Raw genomic sequence first — 17,269 nt, forward strand, 5'->3', positions numbered from 1 at the left:
GTGATTGCATCAGCCAAGCTTGAACCTTTGTGCGCATGCGTGAGTTTTTTTCACACCTGTCGGTTGCGTCATTCGTCTGTGAGCAGGCTTTGTGTGAGCAGTGGTCCACCCCTCTCGTCAGATTTTTATTGCGAATAAAATGTCTGAACGATTTGGAGCTTTGCTGCATCAAATTTTTCCAGAAACTGTGAGAGACCTCCAGGTGGACACCATTCTGAAAATTCAGATGGCTTTCAGGGACGATTTTATGGGGATTACACAGATTAAGGAGTGCTCCAGCCGGTTTAAAGACCGCCCACAGTGGCTGAGAGCGCTGCGCACTCCGAGCGCCGATCGACAGGCTGGAACCCCGCTGAAACAACCAGATGATCATTTCCAACGTGAAGGGTTTGTTGATCCGGGACGTCGTCTGGCTTCCACAAAAAAAGGCAGAAGGCGTGGACATCAGCACTTTTTCGGCACATTCCACTGTTACAGGAGTTTATTTCATGGAAAGAGAAGCGAAGGAATGTGCCACGGAGCCGCTCATGGCGCGGGACAAAACCACCTCCGTGTTGGTTTCACAGGACGGCTTTCAGATGGCTTTCAGACGGCTTTCGTTGGCTTTTCAGTCGTGTGACTATCCGAGAAATTGTGCATGAGCTGGACATGCCACAACATATCCTGTGAGGCTTCATCACGGCGTTGCTTTGCGCCTTGCGACTCTGCCGCGACGCGCGGAATTCCTCCGCTCCTCTTTCCATGACAAAGACTCCTGTAACAGTGGAATATGCCGTTCATTTCCAAACTGGACGCTGTGTTGATCCGGGACGTCGTCTGACTACCACAGGAATTGCAGAAGACGTGGACATCAGCACTTTTTCGGCACATTGAGACAGACGTGCGGAGGAATTCCGCTCGTCGTGGCGGAGCCGCATGGCGCAAAGCAACGCCATGATGAAGCCTCACAGGACATGTTGTGGCATGTCCAGCTCATGCACAATTTCTCGGATAGTCACACAACTGAAAAGCCAACGAAAGCCATCTGAAAGCCGGCCTGTGAGACCAACACGGAGGTGGTTTTGTCCCGCGCCATGAGCGGCTCCATGGCGCATTCCTCCGCTTCTCTTTCCATGGAAAAAAAACTCCTGTAACAGTGGAATGTTCCAAAAAAGTACTGATGTCCACGCCTTCTGCCTTTTTTGTGGAAGTCAGACGACGTCCTGGATCAACAAAGCTTCACGTTGGAAATGATCTGGTTGTTTCAGCGGGGTTTCAGCCTGTCGATCGGCGCTTGGAGTGCACCGCGCTCTCAGCCGCTGTGGGCGGTCTTTAAACCGGCTGGAGCACTCCTTAATCTGTGTAATCCCCATAAAATCGTCCCTGAAAGCCATCTGAATTTTCCGAATGGTGTCCACCTGGAGGTCTTTCACAGTTTCTGGAAAAACTTGATGCAGCAAAGCTCCAAATCGCTCAGACATTTTATTCGCAATAAAAATCCGATGAGAGGGGTGGACCACTGCTCACACAGCCTGCTCACAGGTGAATGACGCAACCGACAGGTGTGAAAAAAACTCACGCATGTGCACGAAGGTTCAAGCTTGGCTGATGGAATCACATGTGATTCAAATCCATATGGTTTTTTGCAAAAAATAAAAAGGTCTGATACTTTTCTAACAGACCTCGTAACTGTAAATATGTTAAATATACATGGATGACACGAAGTGAAAACACTTATTTCCATTGTGGTCCATTTGAAAATCAAATGACAAAATATAAGTAACAATAAAATAATAATAGTAATAATAGTGTGTGTATATAACAAGAGCCTAACCAATTTATAAATACATTAAGACAGTAAATTAACATTAAAAATTACATAATTAAAAGGAAATAAAAGGGTTAAGTTCTTCTTCTAAAAACTGTTGGTCTGAGGTTCTAAAAACATTCCAACTTATTATAGAAACTTTACGTAATTTATTATGGCCCTTGAAAACTGTCAGCTACCTATTTTATAAACACGACCCAATCTAGAGCCCATGGATCCCCAGAGGCAAGTGTAAGTTTAATTGTTGTAATGTAGTCCGTATTCATCATGTTGTTCCACACTCAGCAAACATTATCTTCTTCTTTTGGACGCTCCTGTTAGGGGATGTCGCAACAGGTCATCCGTCTTCACCTCACCGTGTTGTCAGCATCTTCTTCTGTCACACAAAACACCTGCCACTTCCATAAACCTGGCCATGGCCTTCTGTTTCTCCTCTTATCTGATGGCTCCATCCTTAGACTCTTTCTCTTGATAGCTTGAACTCCCAGCAGCCTTCAGGCCTTTAACTCTTACAGATGTCCTTCTATCACTAATATCTCCTGTTACCTGTCTCCACCCACTCCACCATGCCTACACTCTCATCTTCTCCTCTTTATCAGGTTGTCCTAAACGTTCCCTGAAAAGCCTTCAGTTAATTCAAAATGCTGCAGCTAGAGTACTGACAGGGACTGGAAGGAGAGAGCATATCTCACCCATATTGGCCTCTCTTCATTGGCTTCCTGTTAATTCTAGAATAGAATTTAAAATTCTTCTTCTTACTTATAAGGTTTTGAATAATCAGGTCCCATCTTATCTTAGGGACCTCATAGTACCATATCACCCCAATAGAGCGCTTCGCTCTCAGACTGCAGGCTTACTTGTAGTTCCTAGGGTTTGTAAGAGTAGAATGGGAGGCAGAGCCTTCAGCTTTCAGGCTCCTCTCCTGTGGAACCAGCTCCCAATTCAGATCAGGGAGACAGACACCCTCTCTAGTTTTAAGATTAGGCTTAAAACTTTCCTTTTTGCTAAAGCTTATAGTTAGGGCTGGATCAGGTGACCCTGAACCATCCCTTAGTTATGCTGCTATAGACGTAGACTGCTGGGGGGTTCCCATGATGCACTGAGTGTTTCTTTCTCTTTTTGCTCTGTATGCACCACTCTGCATTTAATCATTAGTGATTGATCTCTGCTCCCCTCCACAGCATGTCTTTTTCCTGGTTCTCTCCCTCAGCCCCAACCAGTCCCAGCAGAAGACTGCCCCTCCCTGAGCCTGGTTCTGCTGGAGGTTTCTTACTGTTAAAAGGGAGTTTTTCCTTCCCACTGTTGCCAAGTGCTTGCTCACAGGGGGTTGTTTTGACCGTTGGGGTTTTTCCGTAATTATTGTATGGCCTTGCCTTACAATATAAAGCTCCTTGGGGCAACTGTTTGTTGTGATTTGGAGCTATATAAATAAAATTGATTTGATTTGATTTACCACACTCTCTGTTAACCTTTGAAGAGTTTACCCAAAGAATTTAAACTAATCTCTCTTCATCCATAATCCTTGCAACCTCACCATTCCTTCATGCTCCCCCCGCCCCATTCATACACATGTACTTCATCTTGTTCCTGCTGACTTCCATTCCTCTTCTCTCCAGAGCATACTTCCATCTCTTCGAGCTTATTCCAACCTGGAAAACCTGCTACATGGGTTTTTTTTTTCTTTTTGAACTTATTGAATTGTTGCAATACCCTTTTCTGAAGTTGTCAACAATTAAACAAGTGCAGTACCTTCAGAATATGATATATAAATAAATTTGCCTTTCTTTAGGTTGAACAGCAGGATGCTTCGACTTCTACTTTATAAGTTGTTGACAAAAAAGCGTGCTCATAAGTTCTACCTGGGAGAGGAGAGGAGGCGCTGTGCTCTCAAATGGAGGATAAAGAGATGAGAGCGCCCCCTGCACACAGTCCTCCATTGCCTCTGAAGCCTGAGAGAGAGGGAGAGAGGGAAGGGTTGATCAGTAATATTGAAATAGTGATGACACTAGATTAGTGTGGCCTTTACTGTGATTTCCGTGTTATGTCTATACTTCACCACATGCATGCAAGTCACCTCATTTGTCACGACTCCCTGACACAACAATCTGTTTTTCAGTTCATTCAATTCACTTCTTTATGTTACATAACTGTTTCTTTTTCCTTAATTTAGTTCATTGTTCACTGCATTTTCCTGTTCTATGGAGCTGTCCATTTAGTTTGTCATTCACTGCTACTTCCTGCTACTTGTTTGAATTCGTAGAGTCCACCATTCATTCTGAATTACTGCTGCTCGGTGTGGTTCACTTTGTTTATTGCTCATTGTTACTGCTTCTCCTCAGAGCAGTTCCTTTAGTTCACTGTTCATTACAAATTCCTGTTGCCCGGTGCAGTTCCTCTAATTCATTGTCAAATGCAAATTCCTGCTACCCGGTACAGTTGATTGTTTGTTACAGCTTCCTTTTATTTGGGACTGTTCATTTCATTTATCAATCACTGCAACTTCCTGCTGCTCAGGACTGTTCTTTTAATTCATCATTCAATGCAACTTTCTGCTGCTTGGGACTGTTCCTTTAATTCATCATTTACTTCAACTTCCTGCTGCTTGGGACTGTTCCTTTCATTCATCATTTACTGCAACTTCCTGCTGCTTGGGACTGTTTCTTTAGTTCATTGTTCACTGCAACTTCCTGCTACTCTGGACTGTTCTTTTAATTCATCAGTCACTGCAACTTTTTGCTGCTTGGGACTGTTCCTTTAATTCATCATTTACTTCAACTTCCTGCTGCTTGGGACTGTTCCCTTCATTCATCATGTACTGCAACTTCCTGCTGCTTGGGACTGTTCCTTTAGTTCATTGTTCACTGCAACTTCCTGCTACTCAATGCTTTAGTTCATTATTTGTTATCGTGCCTCAGTGCTGTCTGCTCCCTGCATAAAAAGCCAGCTTAGCTCTGTGTGACTGTAAATGAACAAGGAGTCAAATCGGTTGTTTCAGCCTGATTCTGAATTAAATGAAGGCGTGACTCAAGATCAGTCAAAACAAAGAGGGAGACAATTGGAGACTCTAATCTAGAAAACTGATCTTTTGATTCATTCAAACAATTAATTTGTAAAGAGTCGTTCCATCGCAACTGGCAGATTCCTGCACAGGATTAACTGCAGTGTCTTTTTGCATTCGTCAAATGACTTCTCGCGCCCAGGTGGCACTGACGCACACGTGCACGCTCTCCTTCCAACTTCCTGTCTGGGGTGTGTCGAACATTTTCCTCCAAGGTCCAGTAAATGTAAGAACCTCCTGAACAAAAGATTTTGAACCACTGCAGCTTTCTCACACTCGCATTACATGAATGTGCATGCACATACACAATATAACACAAAGCCTGCCTGTGAGGTGGAGGGTGACGGAGCAAAGCGCACAGCACACTGTTTATTTTTCGACATGGCCTGTTGGCATGGAAACCTGTGATTTTTTTTTTCCCCTTTTTTCCAGCCTTTTTCTCTCCCTCCCTCTACATTTCCTCTTCAACCTCCCATCTGTTTCTCTCTCTCCCTCTCTCTCTTTTCCCGAGTTTCATCTCCTCCTGACTGTTTCCCCCAACATTTTTCACCTCAGTCCGACTTTTGAAATGTCATCTGACAACAATTATGTTGGGATTCTCTTCAACAAAAAGCATATTGTTTTGAAAAGCTACAAGAACCCAAATGATGGTAGGAAACCTCAGAATGAGAGAGCAGACTGTACGGAAAAAGAGAAGAGTGGCTAATGAGCGGAGGCCAGGGGGGAATGAGCTCCTGGTTCATGGAAGACGACAGATAATCTGTAGTGTTTGAAAATAATTTTGTGTACAGAGTAAAGTTTGTTGTTGCCACAAAGGAGGATTGAATGACTACATCAAACAGGAAAGTATGGATAAAGGGATTTCACAAGTGACTAAAGTTATCCAAAAAGCTTTAAAATGCAACCAAACAGTCAAAGGAAGACCAAAACAATCAGTAAACAAGTTTGAGATCAGATGTAATTGGCCAATTAATTCAGATGAGCTAGATTATGGCTGAAATTCCTCTTGATGCTCCACTAAGTGCTAAAAGATGGAACTTGGATAAGAGTGTCTGATGTATATATGTGTTCCAACTCTATTATGAGTGAAGACACTGAGTCTACTTAAAAGCCCACCAGGAGGGTTCTTCTCTGGCTAAGGCCCTCTAAAAGCCACCCCAGCAGACTTGAGACACTCTAATAATACATGCCTGCATCATGGCCATACAGTTCTTGAATTTGACATGGACATAAATGTCATCATTTCATCTCTGTGCCTGTGTTTGTTACATCAACTTGACACCACCCCTGTTTGAATCCACATTTCACAGCAGGCGATCAGAATCCTCATCCAGATCTGCAGTATTTCACTTGTTCATTTGACTCTCGCTACATAATTCATTCAGTGTTGACATTATTCCAGATTAGAAGTATACATTTATGTGGTGTAACTTTGATGCACTGACTGGACTATAAATTTCACTTCTTTTTAAAACTTGCTTCACTGGTCTGTACAGAGTGATGATTATTACAAATGCATTTTTTTGGAACAGAGACATCATCCTTGCTTGCTCTGTAAATTACTAAATAATCTTGTGGATTGTCAGAAAAATCCTTCAAATATTATTTAACTGAAATGACAGACTGACAGCACATTTTCATCTCAGGACAGTCATAATAAAACAATTGACATTTGATCACTCTTGATATTGTTCCATGTCTTTATAGAGATCTGCAGGTATTAATTTTATGCATCGGCAGAAGTGCATCTGATAATCCTTCCCATCTCTCGCCATAACCATAACCATAACCGTAGCCAACAGAGCAGTTAATGAAAAGGAAATCATTGCTTCAGGCTGTTATAAGAAAGTAAAATTCTTGAGCCCGTCTATGTAGACTTGTAAGAATATCATCACCTTCAAATGTGGTAAAATGTCTAAAAGTATCGCTCCGCGGATGCCTTGGGATGAGAATGTGTTCCGACTTCAAGTTTTGGGTTTAACCAAACAAGTGTCATGGCTAATTGTATTAGAGTACAAACAGTGCTTGTCTAATTAATGGAGATGTCTCATCATAACGTGTTAATGGAGATTTGCCTGTCAAAGTTGATATTAGCATAAGATATTTTTTCAGAGTACTCAAGCAAATATTTTGAAGCCTTTGTTGCCTCAGTGCATCATGGCAAATTATGCTGAAGTGAGTTTAAAATCGCTTTGAAATGTTGCAGACAAAATGCTCACATGAAGCATTCCTCGGGGTGATGTCAGGGTCGAGGTCAAGTATGTCAGGCAGGCTGTACACTGAGTGAAGCAGAAAAGCAGCAGTGTCTTCCAGACGCTTACTCGCTTAGCGTGTGAAAATATAAGGCAAGAAAGAGCGAACTGACTTTCAGCAGCTGGCAGTATGTGCTTTACTCACAAGAGTGAATAAATTAAGAATGACAGTGGAGAGTGTGAGCAAAAGGTACTCTCAGAGAAGCCCTGAAAGAGACACAAGAGTGAAAGTTGGCTAGAGAAAAGGAGAAGAAAATGGAGGAGGAGGGAGAGGAGGCTGACCAGTGAGAGAGATCGATGGGAAACGAACAGCAGCAACCATGATAAAAACCAGATGTAGATCCCCACAGAACTGGGACTGTGAGAGAGAAGGAAAGGGAAAGGAAGAAAAAGAAGTTGTGGTGGGTGATGAAGATGATATGGCTACAAGGAAAAGTAAAATAAAAGCAGACAGAAGAATGGAAGAGAGAAGACATCAAGAACCAGACAAGGAAAAGAGGGAACTTCAAATTTTTTTGGCAGGGGGAGGGGGACAATGAATTCCATGTCTTCAAAGTAGAGCCTGGCCAATAAGGATTTTTGGGGGGAGCTGATATGATACTGAAGTAAAAAAGTTATAATGGTGATATATCTGCTGAAATATACATAAAAAATGACAGTGATGAATTTTGTTGTAACTGACTACAAATACAACCAGAAATCAACCTACGTCACACTCCCGTCATGTGGCCGTCGCTTGTCTTGGCAGTTGCCAGTTGGGTTCTGTCTTGGCATGGGTTTGTGTCAGTGGCCTTGCTAAAAGTAATTTACACTTTTGTGATGGCAGCATTAATGTCAATCAATCAATCAATCAATTTTTTATATAGCGCCAAATCACAACAAACAGTTGCCCCAAGGCGCTTTATATTGTAAGGCAAGGCCATACAATAATTATGTAAAACCCCAACGGTCAAAACGACCCCCTGTGAGCAAGCACTTGGCTACAGTGGGACGGAAAAACTCCCTTTTAACAGGAAGAAACCTCCAGCAGAACCAGGCTCAGGGAGGGGCAGTCTTCTGCTGGGACTGGTTGGGGCTGAGGGAGAGAACCAGGAAAAAGACATGCTGTGGAGGGGAGCAGAGATCGATCACTAATGATTAAATGCAGAGTGGTGCATACAGAGCAAAAAGAGAAAGAAACAGTGCATCATGGGAACCCCCCAGCAGTCTACGTCTATAGCAGCATAACTAAGGGATGGTTCAGGGTCACCTGATCCAGCCCTAACTATAAGCTTTAGCAAAAAGGAAAGTTTTAAGCCTAATCTTAAAAGTAGAGAGGGTGTCTGTCTCCCTGATCTGAATTGGGAGCTGGTTCCACAGGAGAGGAGCCTGAAAGCTGAAGGCTCTGCCTCCCATTCTACTCTTACAAACCCTAGGAACTACAAGTAAGCCTGCAGTCTGAGAGCGAAGCGCTCTATTGGGGTGATATGGTACTACGAGGTCCCTAAGATAAGATGGGACCTGATTATTCAAAACCTTATAAGTAAGAAGAAGAATTTTAAATTCTATTCTAGAATTAACAGGAAGCCAATGAAGAGAGGTCAATATGGGTGAGATATGCTCTCTCCTTCTAGTCCCCGTTAGTACTCTAGCTGCAGCATTTTGAATTAACTGAAGGCTTTTCAGGGAACTTTTAGGACAACCTGATAATAATGAATTACAATAGTCCAGCCTAGAGGAAATAAATGCATGAATTAGTTTTTCAGCATCACTCTGAGACAAGACCTTTCTGATTTTAGAGATATTGCGTAAATGCAAAAAAGCAGTCCTACATATTTGTTTAATATGCGCTTTGAATGACATATCCTGATCAAAAATGACTCCAAGATTTCTCACAGTATTACTAGAGGTCAGGGTAATGCCATCCAGAGTAAGGATCTGGTTAGACACCATGTTTCTAAGATTTGTGGGGCCAAGTACAATAACTTCAGTTTTATCTGAGTTTAAAAGCAGGAAATTAGAGGTCATCCATGTCTTTATGTCTGTAAGACAATCCTGCAGTTTAGCTAATTGGTGTGTGTCCTCTGGCTTCATGGATAGATAAAGCTGGGTATCATCTGCGTAACAATGAAAATTTAAGCAATACCGTCTAATAATACTGCCTAAGGGAAGCATGTATAAAGTGAATAAAATTGGTCCTAGCACAGAACCTTGTGGAACTCCATAATTAACTTTAGTCTGTGAAGAAGATTCCCCATTTACATGAACAAATTGTAATCTATTAGACAAATATGATTCAAACCACCGCAGCGCAGTGCCTTTAATACCCATGGCATGCTCTAATCTCTGTAATAAAATTTTATGGTCAACAGTATCAAAAGCAGCACTGAGGTCTAACAGAACAAGCACAGAGATGAGTCCACTGTCCGAGGCCATAAGAAGATCATTTGTAACCTTCACTAATGCTGTTTCTGTACTATGATGAATTCTAAAACCTGACTGAAACTCTTCAAATAGACCATTCCTCTGCAGATGATCAGTTAGCTGTTTTACAACTACCCTTTCAAGAATTTTTGAGAGAAAAGGAAGGTTGGAGATTGGCCTATAATTAGCTAAGATAGCTGGGTCAAGTGATGGCTTTTTAAGTAATGGTTTAATTACTGCCACCTTAAAAGCCTGTGGTACATAGCCTACTAACAAAGATAGATTCATCATATTTAAGATCGAAGCATTAAATAATGGTAGGGCTTCCTTGAGCAGCCTGGTAGGAATGGGGTCTAATAAACATGTTGATGGTTTGGATGAAGTAACTAAAGAAAATAACTCAGACAGAACAATCGGAGAGAAAGAGTCTAACCAAATACCGGCATCACTGAAAGCAGCCAAAGATAACGATACGTCTTTGGGATGGTTATGAGTAATTTTTTCTCTAATAGTTAAAGTGTGAGTTAGTGATGTATGTTGCTTTAAAGACTACATCTTTTCCAGGGATGCCCATGTGTTTTTCAGCAACAGTGCAAAACCACATTCTGCATACAAAGACATGGCTGTGAGAGAAGATGGTACAGATACTGAACTGGCCTGCCTGTATTCACAAATAAAATAAGGTTGAGCACACAAAACATGAAGTATTTTGGGTTTAGACTATCTACAATGAAAGAATCACTGCATTTTATTTTTTTTAATTTTATTTATTTATTTATTTATTTTTTTTTAGGGATTTATTTATTTTCCTTACCTTCTGAACCTTTTCCTGTTTTGGGGTAGTACAATTTAAAGTTGATGCCAGGCTACATCATAGATTTGTTCAAGTTTGTCATGTAACTACAACATTATAGTTTGATTACAGGACACAGAACGGTCAGGATGGTTGTGATTTGGCGCTATATAAATAAAATTGATTTGATTTGATGTAATTTCAAGGTCTCTCTTTCATGCTGGATGATATTTGGCTAATATAATATGCAGAAAATGGTGAAATGCACAGAAAAACGTGAGTCAAGGTCAGTGTTGATAAGCTGCCATCCCTGTGTCCACGTACTGTATGTGTCATTCTGTCATGACAATCATAGGAAGCTCATCTTCTTCTTTTTTGTCTTTCGTCTGTTCCCGTTAGGGGTCGCCACAGCAGATCAATCGTTTCCATCTCACCCTGTCCTCTGTATCTTCCTCTGTAACACCAACCACCTGCATGTCCTCCCTCAGCACATCCATGAACCTCCTCTTTGGTCTCCCTCTTCTCCTCCTGCCTGGTGGCTCCATCCTCAGAATCCTTCTCCCTATATACCCTGGGTTCCTCCTCTGCACATGTCCAAACCATCTTAATCTCACCTCTCTGACTTTGTCTCCAAACCGTCCCACCTGAGCTGTCCCTCTGATATGTTCATTCCTAATCTTGTCCATTCTTGTCACTCCCAAAGAGAATCTCAACATCTTCAGCTCTGCCACCTCCAGCTCTGCCTCCTGTCTTTTTGTTAGTGCCGCTGTCTCTAAACCATACAACATAGCTGGTCTCACTACTGTTTTGTAAACTTTCCCCTTCACTCTTGCTAATATTCTTCGGTCACAAATCACTCCTGCCACCTTTCTCCACCCACTCCACCCTGCCTGTACTCTCTTCTTCACCTCTCTACCACACTCTACATTACTTTGAACAGTTGACCCCAAATATTTAAACTCATCTACTTTCACCACTTCTAATCACAGGAAGCTCATATTAGGACAAATTCCTGTAATTGGCAATACAGCTGACTGTCGGGTTTGTTCTGATGCTGTTATCTCCACCTGTTTGTGATGTCTCATGGGTTAAAACCAATACAGTGTGTTGCTTTTGTGGGTTATAACCGATACAGTGTGCTGCTATGTGCCGTCAGAGACTTTGGGATTGATTTGGTCTCCTGCCAGGTTGGAGGACTGGGATAATTTAAAAATAAGAATGTACCAGAGCGAAAAAGTGGCAATACAGTCCACCAGATTTTCAGGACAAAGGACATCTGTTACATAAGTGCATCTGTGTCGAGGGTTCCCTCAGAGCCTTAAAAAGTCTTAAAAGGCATTGAATTTGTTGATCTAAAAATAAGCCCTTTATTGGTCTTGAAATGACTTAAATCAGTCTTTCAAAAGTCTTGAAAATGCCAACACATGGAAAGTACAAATTTTTTCATACTTTCTTCTGACATTGCAATGAAAAATTTCAAAATAAATGGCAATATGTATTGTTTTTATTTTGAAATATAATTCACTGAAAGCCCGTCGTAACGCCACCCAAAGTGAAATAGCGGAACCAACAAATCTCTTATGTGTTGCAGGAACTCTCAGCGACATGTTCAGCGGTGAGACATAACTTACGTGATGACAGAAGTGTAAATTGAATGAAAATTGCCTTTTGTCTCGAACCCTCAGCCATTTATATATTTAATGTCTACATTTTTGATTGTTGTAATGTTGTTCTTAAGTTTCTTTCTGTCTGACATTATAAAATTCAAATCAGTCGTTGCTGAGGCAGTAGGAACCCTAGTGTCTGTGAGAAAATATATGGATCTGCATTTAATGTATTTTTAAATTCAAGGTTATTGGTAAAGGACACAGTATGCACATCTCTCTCTCTTTTTTTTTTTTTCTTTTTTTTTTTTTTTTTTTTTTCTGCGAACATGATGCGAGAAACTGTTTCCTCTCCAGAAGGCACCTCCATACCTGGTTTGAAGGGAATGACTGGGGGCTCTCTGATTGGTTGATTTAATGATATGCCTCCAAAACACCCATAAATAATGTGGTGTAATAATCCCGCCCCTTTCTGCCCTGGTTTGTGGTGATAGTTTCAGTTGCTGAAATAGCAGCGTGTGCTCAGGTGCACACTTGGCAAATAGATGTGCACCATCTGTTTTAGAGACTGGGGCATAGATCCTCATGATGGAGCGCTGGTTTACCTGTTCATACTCTGATGCGTTTCTGTGAATTTGTTCTTTGTGTGCGCGATTTCCCATCACTCTGTGCGCCTTTGTGGGTATTATGAAAGTTGAAACTCTACAGCAGAACATGTTCTCCCTTCTTGAAAGTCCATACCATACCTTGTTTGCATCTTGCCCTCCTTTTTCCCCTCCCTCACTTCCCTTTTCTTCCACATTCAATGTGGAAAATGCGGCATCACCGAAACCACCATCGCCACTGTCCAAGTCTCCTAAAATAAAAAAAGTAAACCCACTCTCCTCTTTTATTCCACTCTTTTTTTTCACTCCAGCTCACCCTTTCTCTGCCAGACTACGCCACCCGATCCACCGTAAAGAATGCTCTCATTACCCAACATTTTATTTTATTTATTTCTAGAATGTGCCAGCTTGCTTTGTCAGCGTGTCTGACATTGATCAGGTCCTGCATGGGTGGCGATGGTGAACAAAACCATGGAGCTCCCGAATCTTTCTCCAGGTCAACCACAAGAATCAGCATCACCCAACATAAGCTGACATGTAGAAAACATAAACACAGCAAATTTGAATCATTACAGAATCTGGATGCAAATGCGAAGAAATATACTAATCCTTGAGGGAACAAACTGACCATAATATCATGTTGGTCAACAGAAAAAGGTTATGATTCTGCCAAGAAATGAACTCAGTAGTAGTTTGACTTTTCGTCCTCTTTATCAGAGTGCAATCTGTATATTCAACAAGAAAAGTAGCCGTTGTGGATTTTCCACACACTGCTTTCAAATGGTCCCAAAACAGGGGACTTACCATGACTTCAGTCAGGAATTCCTACCTAGTCCCGCTCCTTTCCTGCATTTGCTTCCTCTTTGCATTCTCTGTACAGAATTTCTCCGCTCATGTGGAGTTGCTGCACACTTCCTGACACTTTAATGTCATTACTTCCTCCTTCAAGCGTTCTTCTTGTCCTTCTTTCAGCCCGTCTTTCTCTCCTCTGCTCCACGCTCACTGCTGTTTCCCAGCCTGGGAATGTCCAAGCTGCATTCCCCCCTTACTCACTCCTACCACCCTCCCTCCTCTACTCCTCTCACCTAACAAGAGCCCCACAGTCCCTCACTGCGCTCAAACTTTCCGTTTTTAACCTCCAGACATAAATGAATAGACAATGAAAAGCCGTTACCCCACCCATGCCTGAGTAAAAACGGTCTATTTTTATTAATGAAATTACATGTTGTCTTCTCTCAGTGGAAGAAAATTGTAGATTTACAGTTGATCTTAAAGTAGTCAGTCATACAGGACAAAGTGCATTTTTGTTGACCATTTACTGTTAAATGTAGTTCAGATGTAGATTTAGTTCATTTGGGGGTGGGGGTGGGGGGTGGGTGTGCGTTGTGACTTAGATAAGGCTATCTAAAAAACTGCACTGCAGTAAGTAGTGTTCATTAATCAGCCTTTTGTTTATGCCAAACCTTAACCATATCTTATGTCACCTTTGGGACTCCTCGTCTTTAGCTCTGCCACTTTTGTTTGGACTTTCATAATAAACATCTTCAAACTTCTAGATTTCGATGTCTGTGCAAACACTCCCTGCTGTCAGCAAGACATTGGCTTGAAATGGCTTATTTTAGACTTCTGTAGCATATGTCACGGAAGTGCATCTCTGTTTGCTCAGTAAGACACACCCACTGTGCTGGGGTGTGCACTGTGTCACCTGCCCACATAGCCTGTGTGAGGATGACCAGTCATTCAGCCCAGGGCCCAAAATGCTGGACACCAAGCTGAGAGTGAGATGTGGGTGTAGTGTAAATGCTCAGTGGCTGTATTATATCTGTTTAAACTTGTGTTTAAAAAAAATCTTTTCAACACGCCCATTTAAAGTCATAAAAATGTCCAGTCTTTCCCAAGAATTGTTGTGGAGGTTTACTGCCAACTAGTAGTTGTATGAAGGCTGCAGCATTTAGCATCAACAACCACTGGTGGGTTGAGGTGTACAGTTGGACAGGAATCAGATTTGTTTCTTGTTTTTGTTGTAGGATTTGTAAAGAAAGTCATTTTAAAACTTCAGAGCAGTCTTTCCATAATTAACAGCTGTTATGTATTTTTGTGCTACCCCACCTACACTGCTGCTGAAGGCCAACTCCATGCTCTCGTATAAAATACTCTGATTTTAAACTGTTGTATTTCTGACATCTCAGGTTAGAGCCACGATATTTGATTTAAGTAAGTAATTAATTAATGTATTTATTTTGCAGCTCTTGGCTGCCTTCTGCTAAAACTGACAGAGGTGTAAAATGTACATTGGCTTTGTGTCCGTTCATCCCTGTAACAATGTGACAACATCGCCCCCTTGTGGTTATTTTCCATCATTGCATTAATAGAGAATGGAGTAATATTGGTGAACAACAGGATATCATTTCAAACAAATTCATAAATATCAGCAAAACATCTGAAAACTCTTTGATGGGTAAGTGTTTTAAATTTAAAATTTCATACTTGGTAATGGATGCATATTTTATTATTAATCAAACTTAAAGCACAAGATTAATTGCAAAGCATGCAAGAAACAAAACAGCTCTGACCATGTGTGTTAACATAGTTTAAATACTGCAAACAGTATTGCAGTTTTGTTTTGTTTTTTTTTTAATCTTTTTTTCCAACACCAGAAAATGAACTTGTTGCATCCATTAAGTTCTGTTTTTGTTTATGTACACAGAATGATTGTTGGTGTACTTTAGGTATGTAACAACATAACTTTGCAATGTAATGCAAAATATTGCACGTGTCATTTAATTAAAAAAAATCTTTTTACTAGAAATTATGACGGGGAAATGTTCATTATTTTGCCAAAAAAAAAGCAAACAAAAAAGAAAACCTGCGCTTTCCACATGAATACACAGGTTTGTCTCCTCATACTGTGTCATCAGTGGTTTCGTACTACGACTGGGCAATGTACAGGGATGTAGTTGCGAAGGAGGCTTGACAGACAACCTATGAAATGTTTACATATATACCCATAATGAAAATCGAATGCAAACTGTCCCCCACAAAAAAATAAAATAAAGACAAGGAATAAAAACAACACAGGACAAAACTCCACAATGCCACACCTGCCTGGGTAGAAAGCAAGCCAGGGGGTGGGGGGCGTGGCAGGCAGTGGTTCCCACTGAATATCGGACCGTTACAGCGCCCACACCCCTAGCTTGTGTTACACTCCCACCCAGTCCCACAACGGGCCAGTCGAGTTCCGCCTTCACCCGTGACACTCTGAGAATTTATGCGCGTATAATTTTATTTAATTATTTATTTACATATTTTCATACTTAATTTATTTTATTTAATAAAAATGTTATTTTTATTCACTTTATACATGCTTCCCTTAGGCAGTATTATTAGACAGCATTGCTTAAATTTTCATTGTTACGCAGATGATACCCAGCTTTATCTATCCATGAAGCCAGAGGACACACACCATTTAGCTAAACTGCAGGATTGTCTTACAGACATAAAGACATGGATGACCTCTAATTTCCTGCTTTTAAACTCAGATAAAACTGAAGTTATTGTACTTGGCCCCACAAATCTTAGAAACATAGTGTCTAACCAGATCCTTACTCTGGATGGCATTACCCTGACCTCTAGTAATACTGTGAGAAATCTTGGAGTCATTTTTGATCAGGATATGTCATTCAATGCGCATATTAAACAAATATGTAGGACTGCTTTTTTGCATTTGCGCAATATCTCTAAAATTAGAAAGGTCTTGTCTCAGAGTGATGCTGAAAAACTAATTCATGCATTTATTTCCTCTAGGCTGGACTATTGTAATTCATTATTATCAGGTTGTCCTAAAAGTTCCCTGAAAAGCCTTCAGTTAATTCAAAATGCTGCAATTAGAGTACTGACAGGGACTAGAAGGAGAGAGCATATTTCACCCATATTGGCTTCTCTTCATTGGCTTCCTGTTAATTCTAGAATAGAATTTAAAATTCTTCTTCTTACTTATAAGGTTTTGAATAATCAGGTCCCATCTTATCTTAGGAACCTCATAGTACCATATCACCCCAATAGAGCGCTTCGCTCTCAGACTGCAGGCTTACTTGTAGTTCCTAGGGTTTGTAAGAGTAGAATGGGAGGCAGAGCCTTCAGCTTTCAGGCTCCTCTCCTGTGGAACCAGCTCCCAATTCAGATCAGGGAGACAGACACTCTCTCTACTTTTAAGATTAGGCTTAAAACTTTCCTTTTTGCTAAAGCTTATAGTTAGGGCTGGATCAGGTGACCCTGAACCATCCCTTAGTTATGCTGCTATAGACTTAGACTGCTGGGGGTTCCCATGATGCACTGTGTGTTTCTTTCTCTTTTTGCTCTGTATGCACCACTCTGCATTTAATCATTAGTGATTGATCTCTGCTCCCCTCCACAGCATGTCTTTTTCCTGATTCTCTCCCTCAGCCCCAACCAGTCCCAGCAGAAGACTGCCCCTCCCTGAGCCTGGTTCTGCTGGAGGTTTCTTCCTGTTAAAAGGGAGGTTTTCCTTCCCTCTGTTGCCAAGTGCTTGTTCACAGGGGGTCGTTTTGACCGTTGGGGTTTTTCCGTAATTATTGTATGGCTTTGCCTTGCAGTATAAAGCACCTTGGGGCAACTGTTTGTTGTGATTTGGCGCTATATAAATAAAATTGATTTGATTTATAATAGAGCTGCATTCATTCTGTCTCTCCTCCAGTCTGTCAGGGGAAAACACTTCATTTAGGCCATT

The 17,269-nt window shown here is 41.3% G+C and overlaps 1 protein-coding gene across 1 annotated transcript in view; it reads right to left on the minus strand.

The window, feature by feature from the left end:
• arhgef40 (Rho guanine nucleotide exchange factor (GEF) 40) overlaps nt 1–13,683 on the minus strand; it is a 55,949-nt gene extending 42,266 nt beyond the window's left edge. The window contains exons 1-2 of the mRNA XM_034164194.1: nt 13,327–13,683; nt 3,667–3,756 (exon numbers count right to left, since the gene is read on the minus strand). Of these exons, the coding sequence (XP_034020085.1) occupies nt 3,667–3,756; nt 13,327–13,329 (93 nt within the window). The 5' untranslated portion in view covers nt 13,330–13,683. The remainder of the gene's footprint in view (nt 1–3,666; nt 3,757–13,326) is intronic.
• Between the last annotated feature and the right edge of the window lie 3,586 nt (nt 13,684–17,269).

The sequence above is a fragment of the Thalassophryne amazonica genome, chromosome 23 (assembly GCF_902500255.1).
Source record: "Thalassophryne amazonica chromosome 23, fThaAma1.1, whole genome shotgun sequence".
NCBI lineage: Eukaryota > Metazoa > Chordata > Actinopteri > Batrachoidiformes > Batrachoididae > Thalassophryne > Thalassophryne amazonica.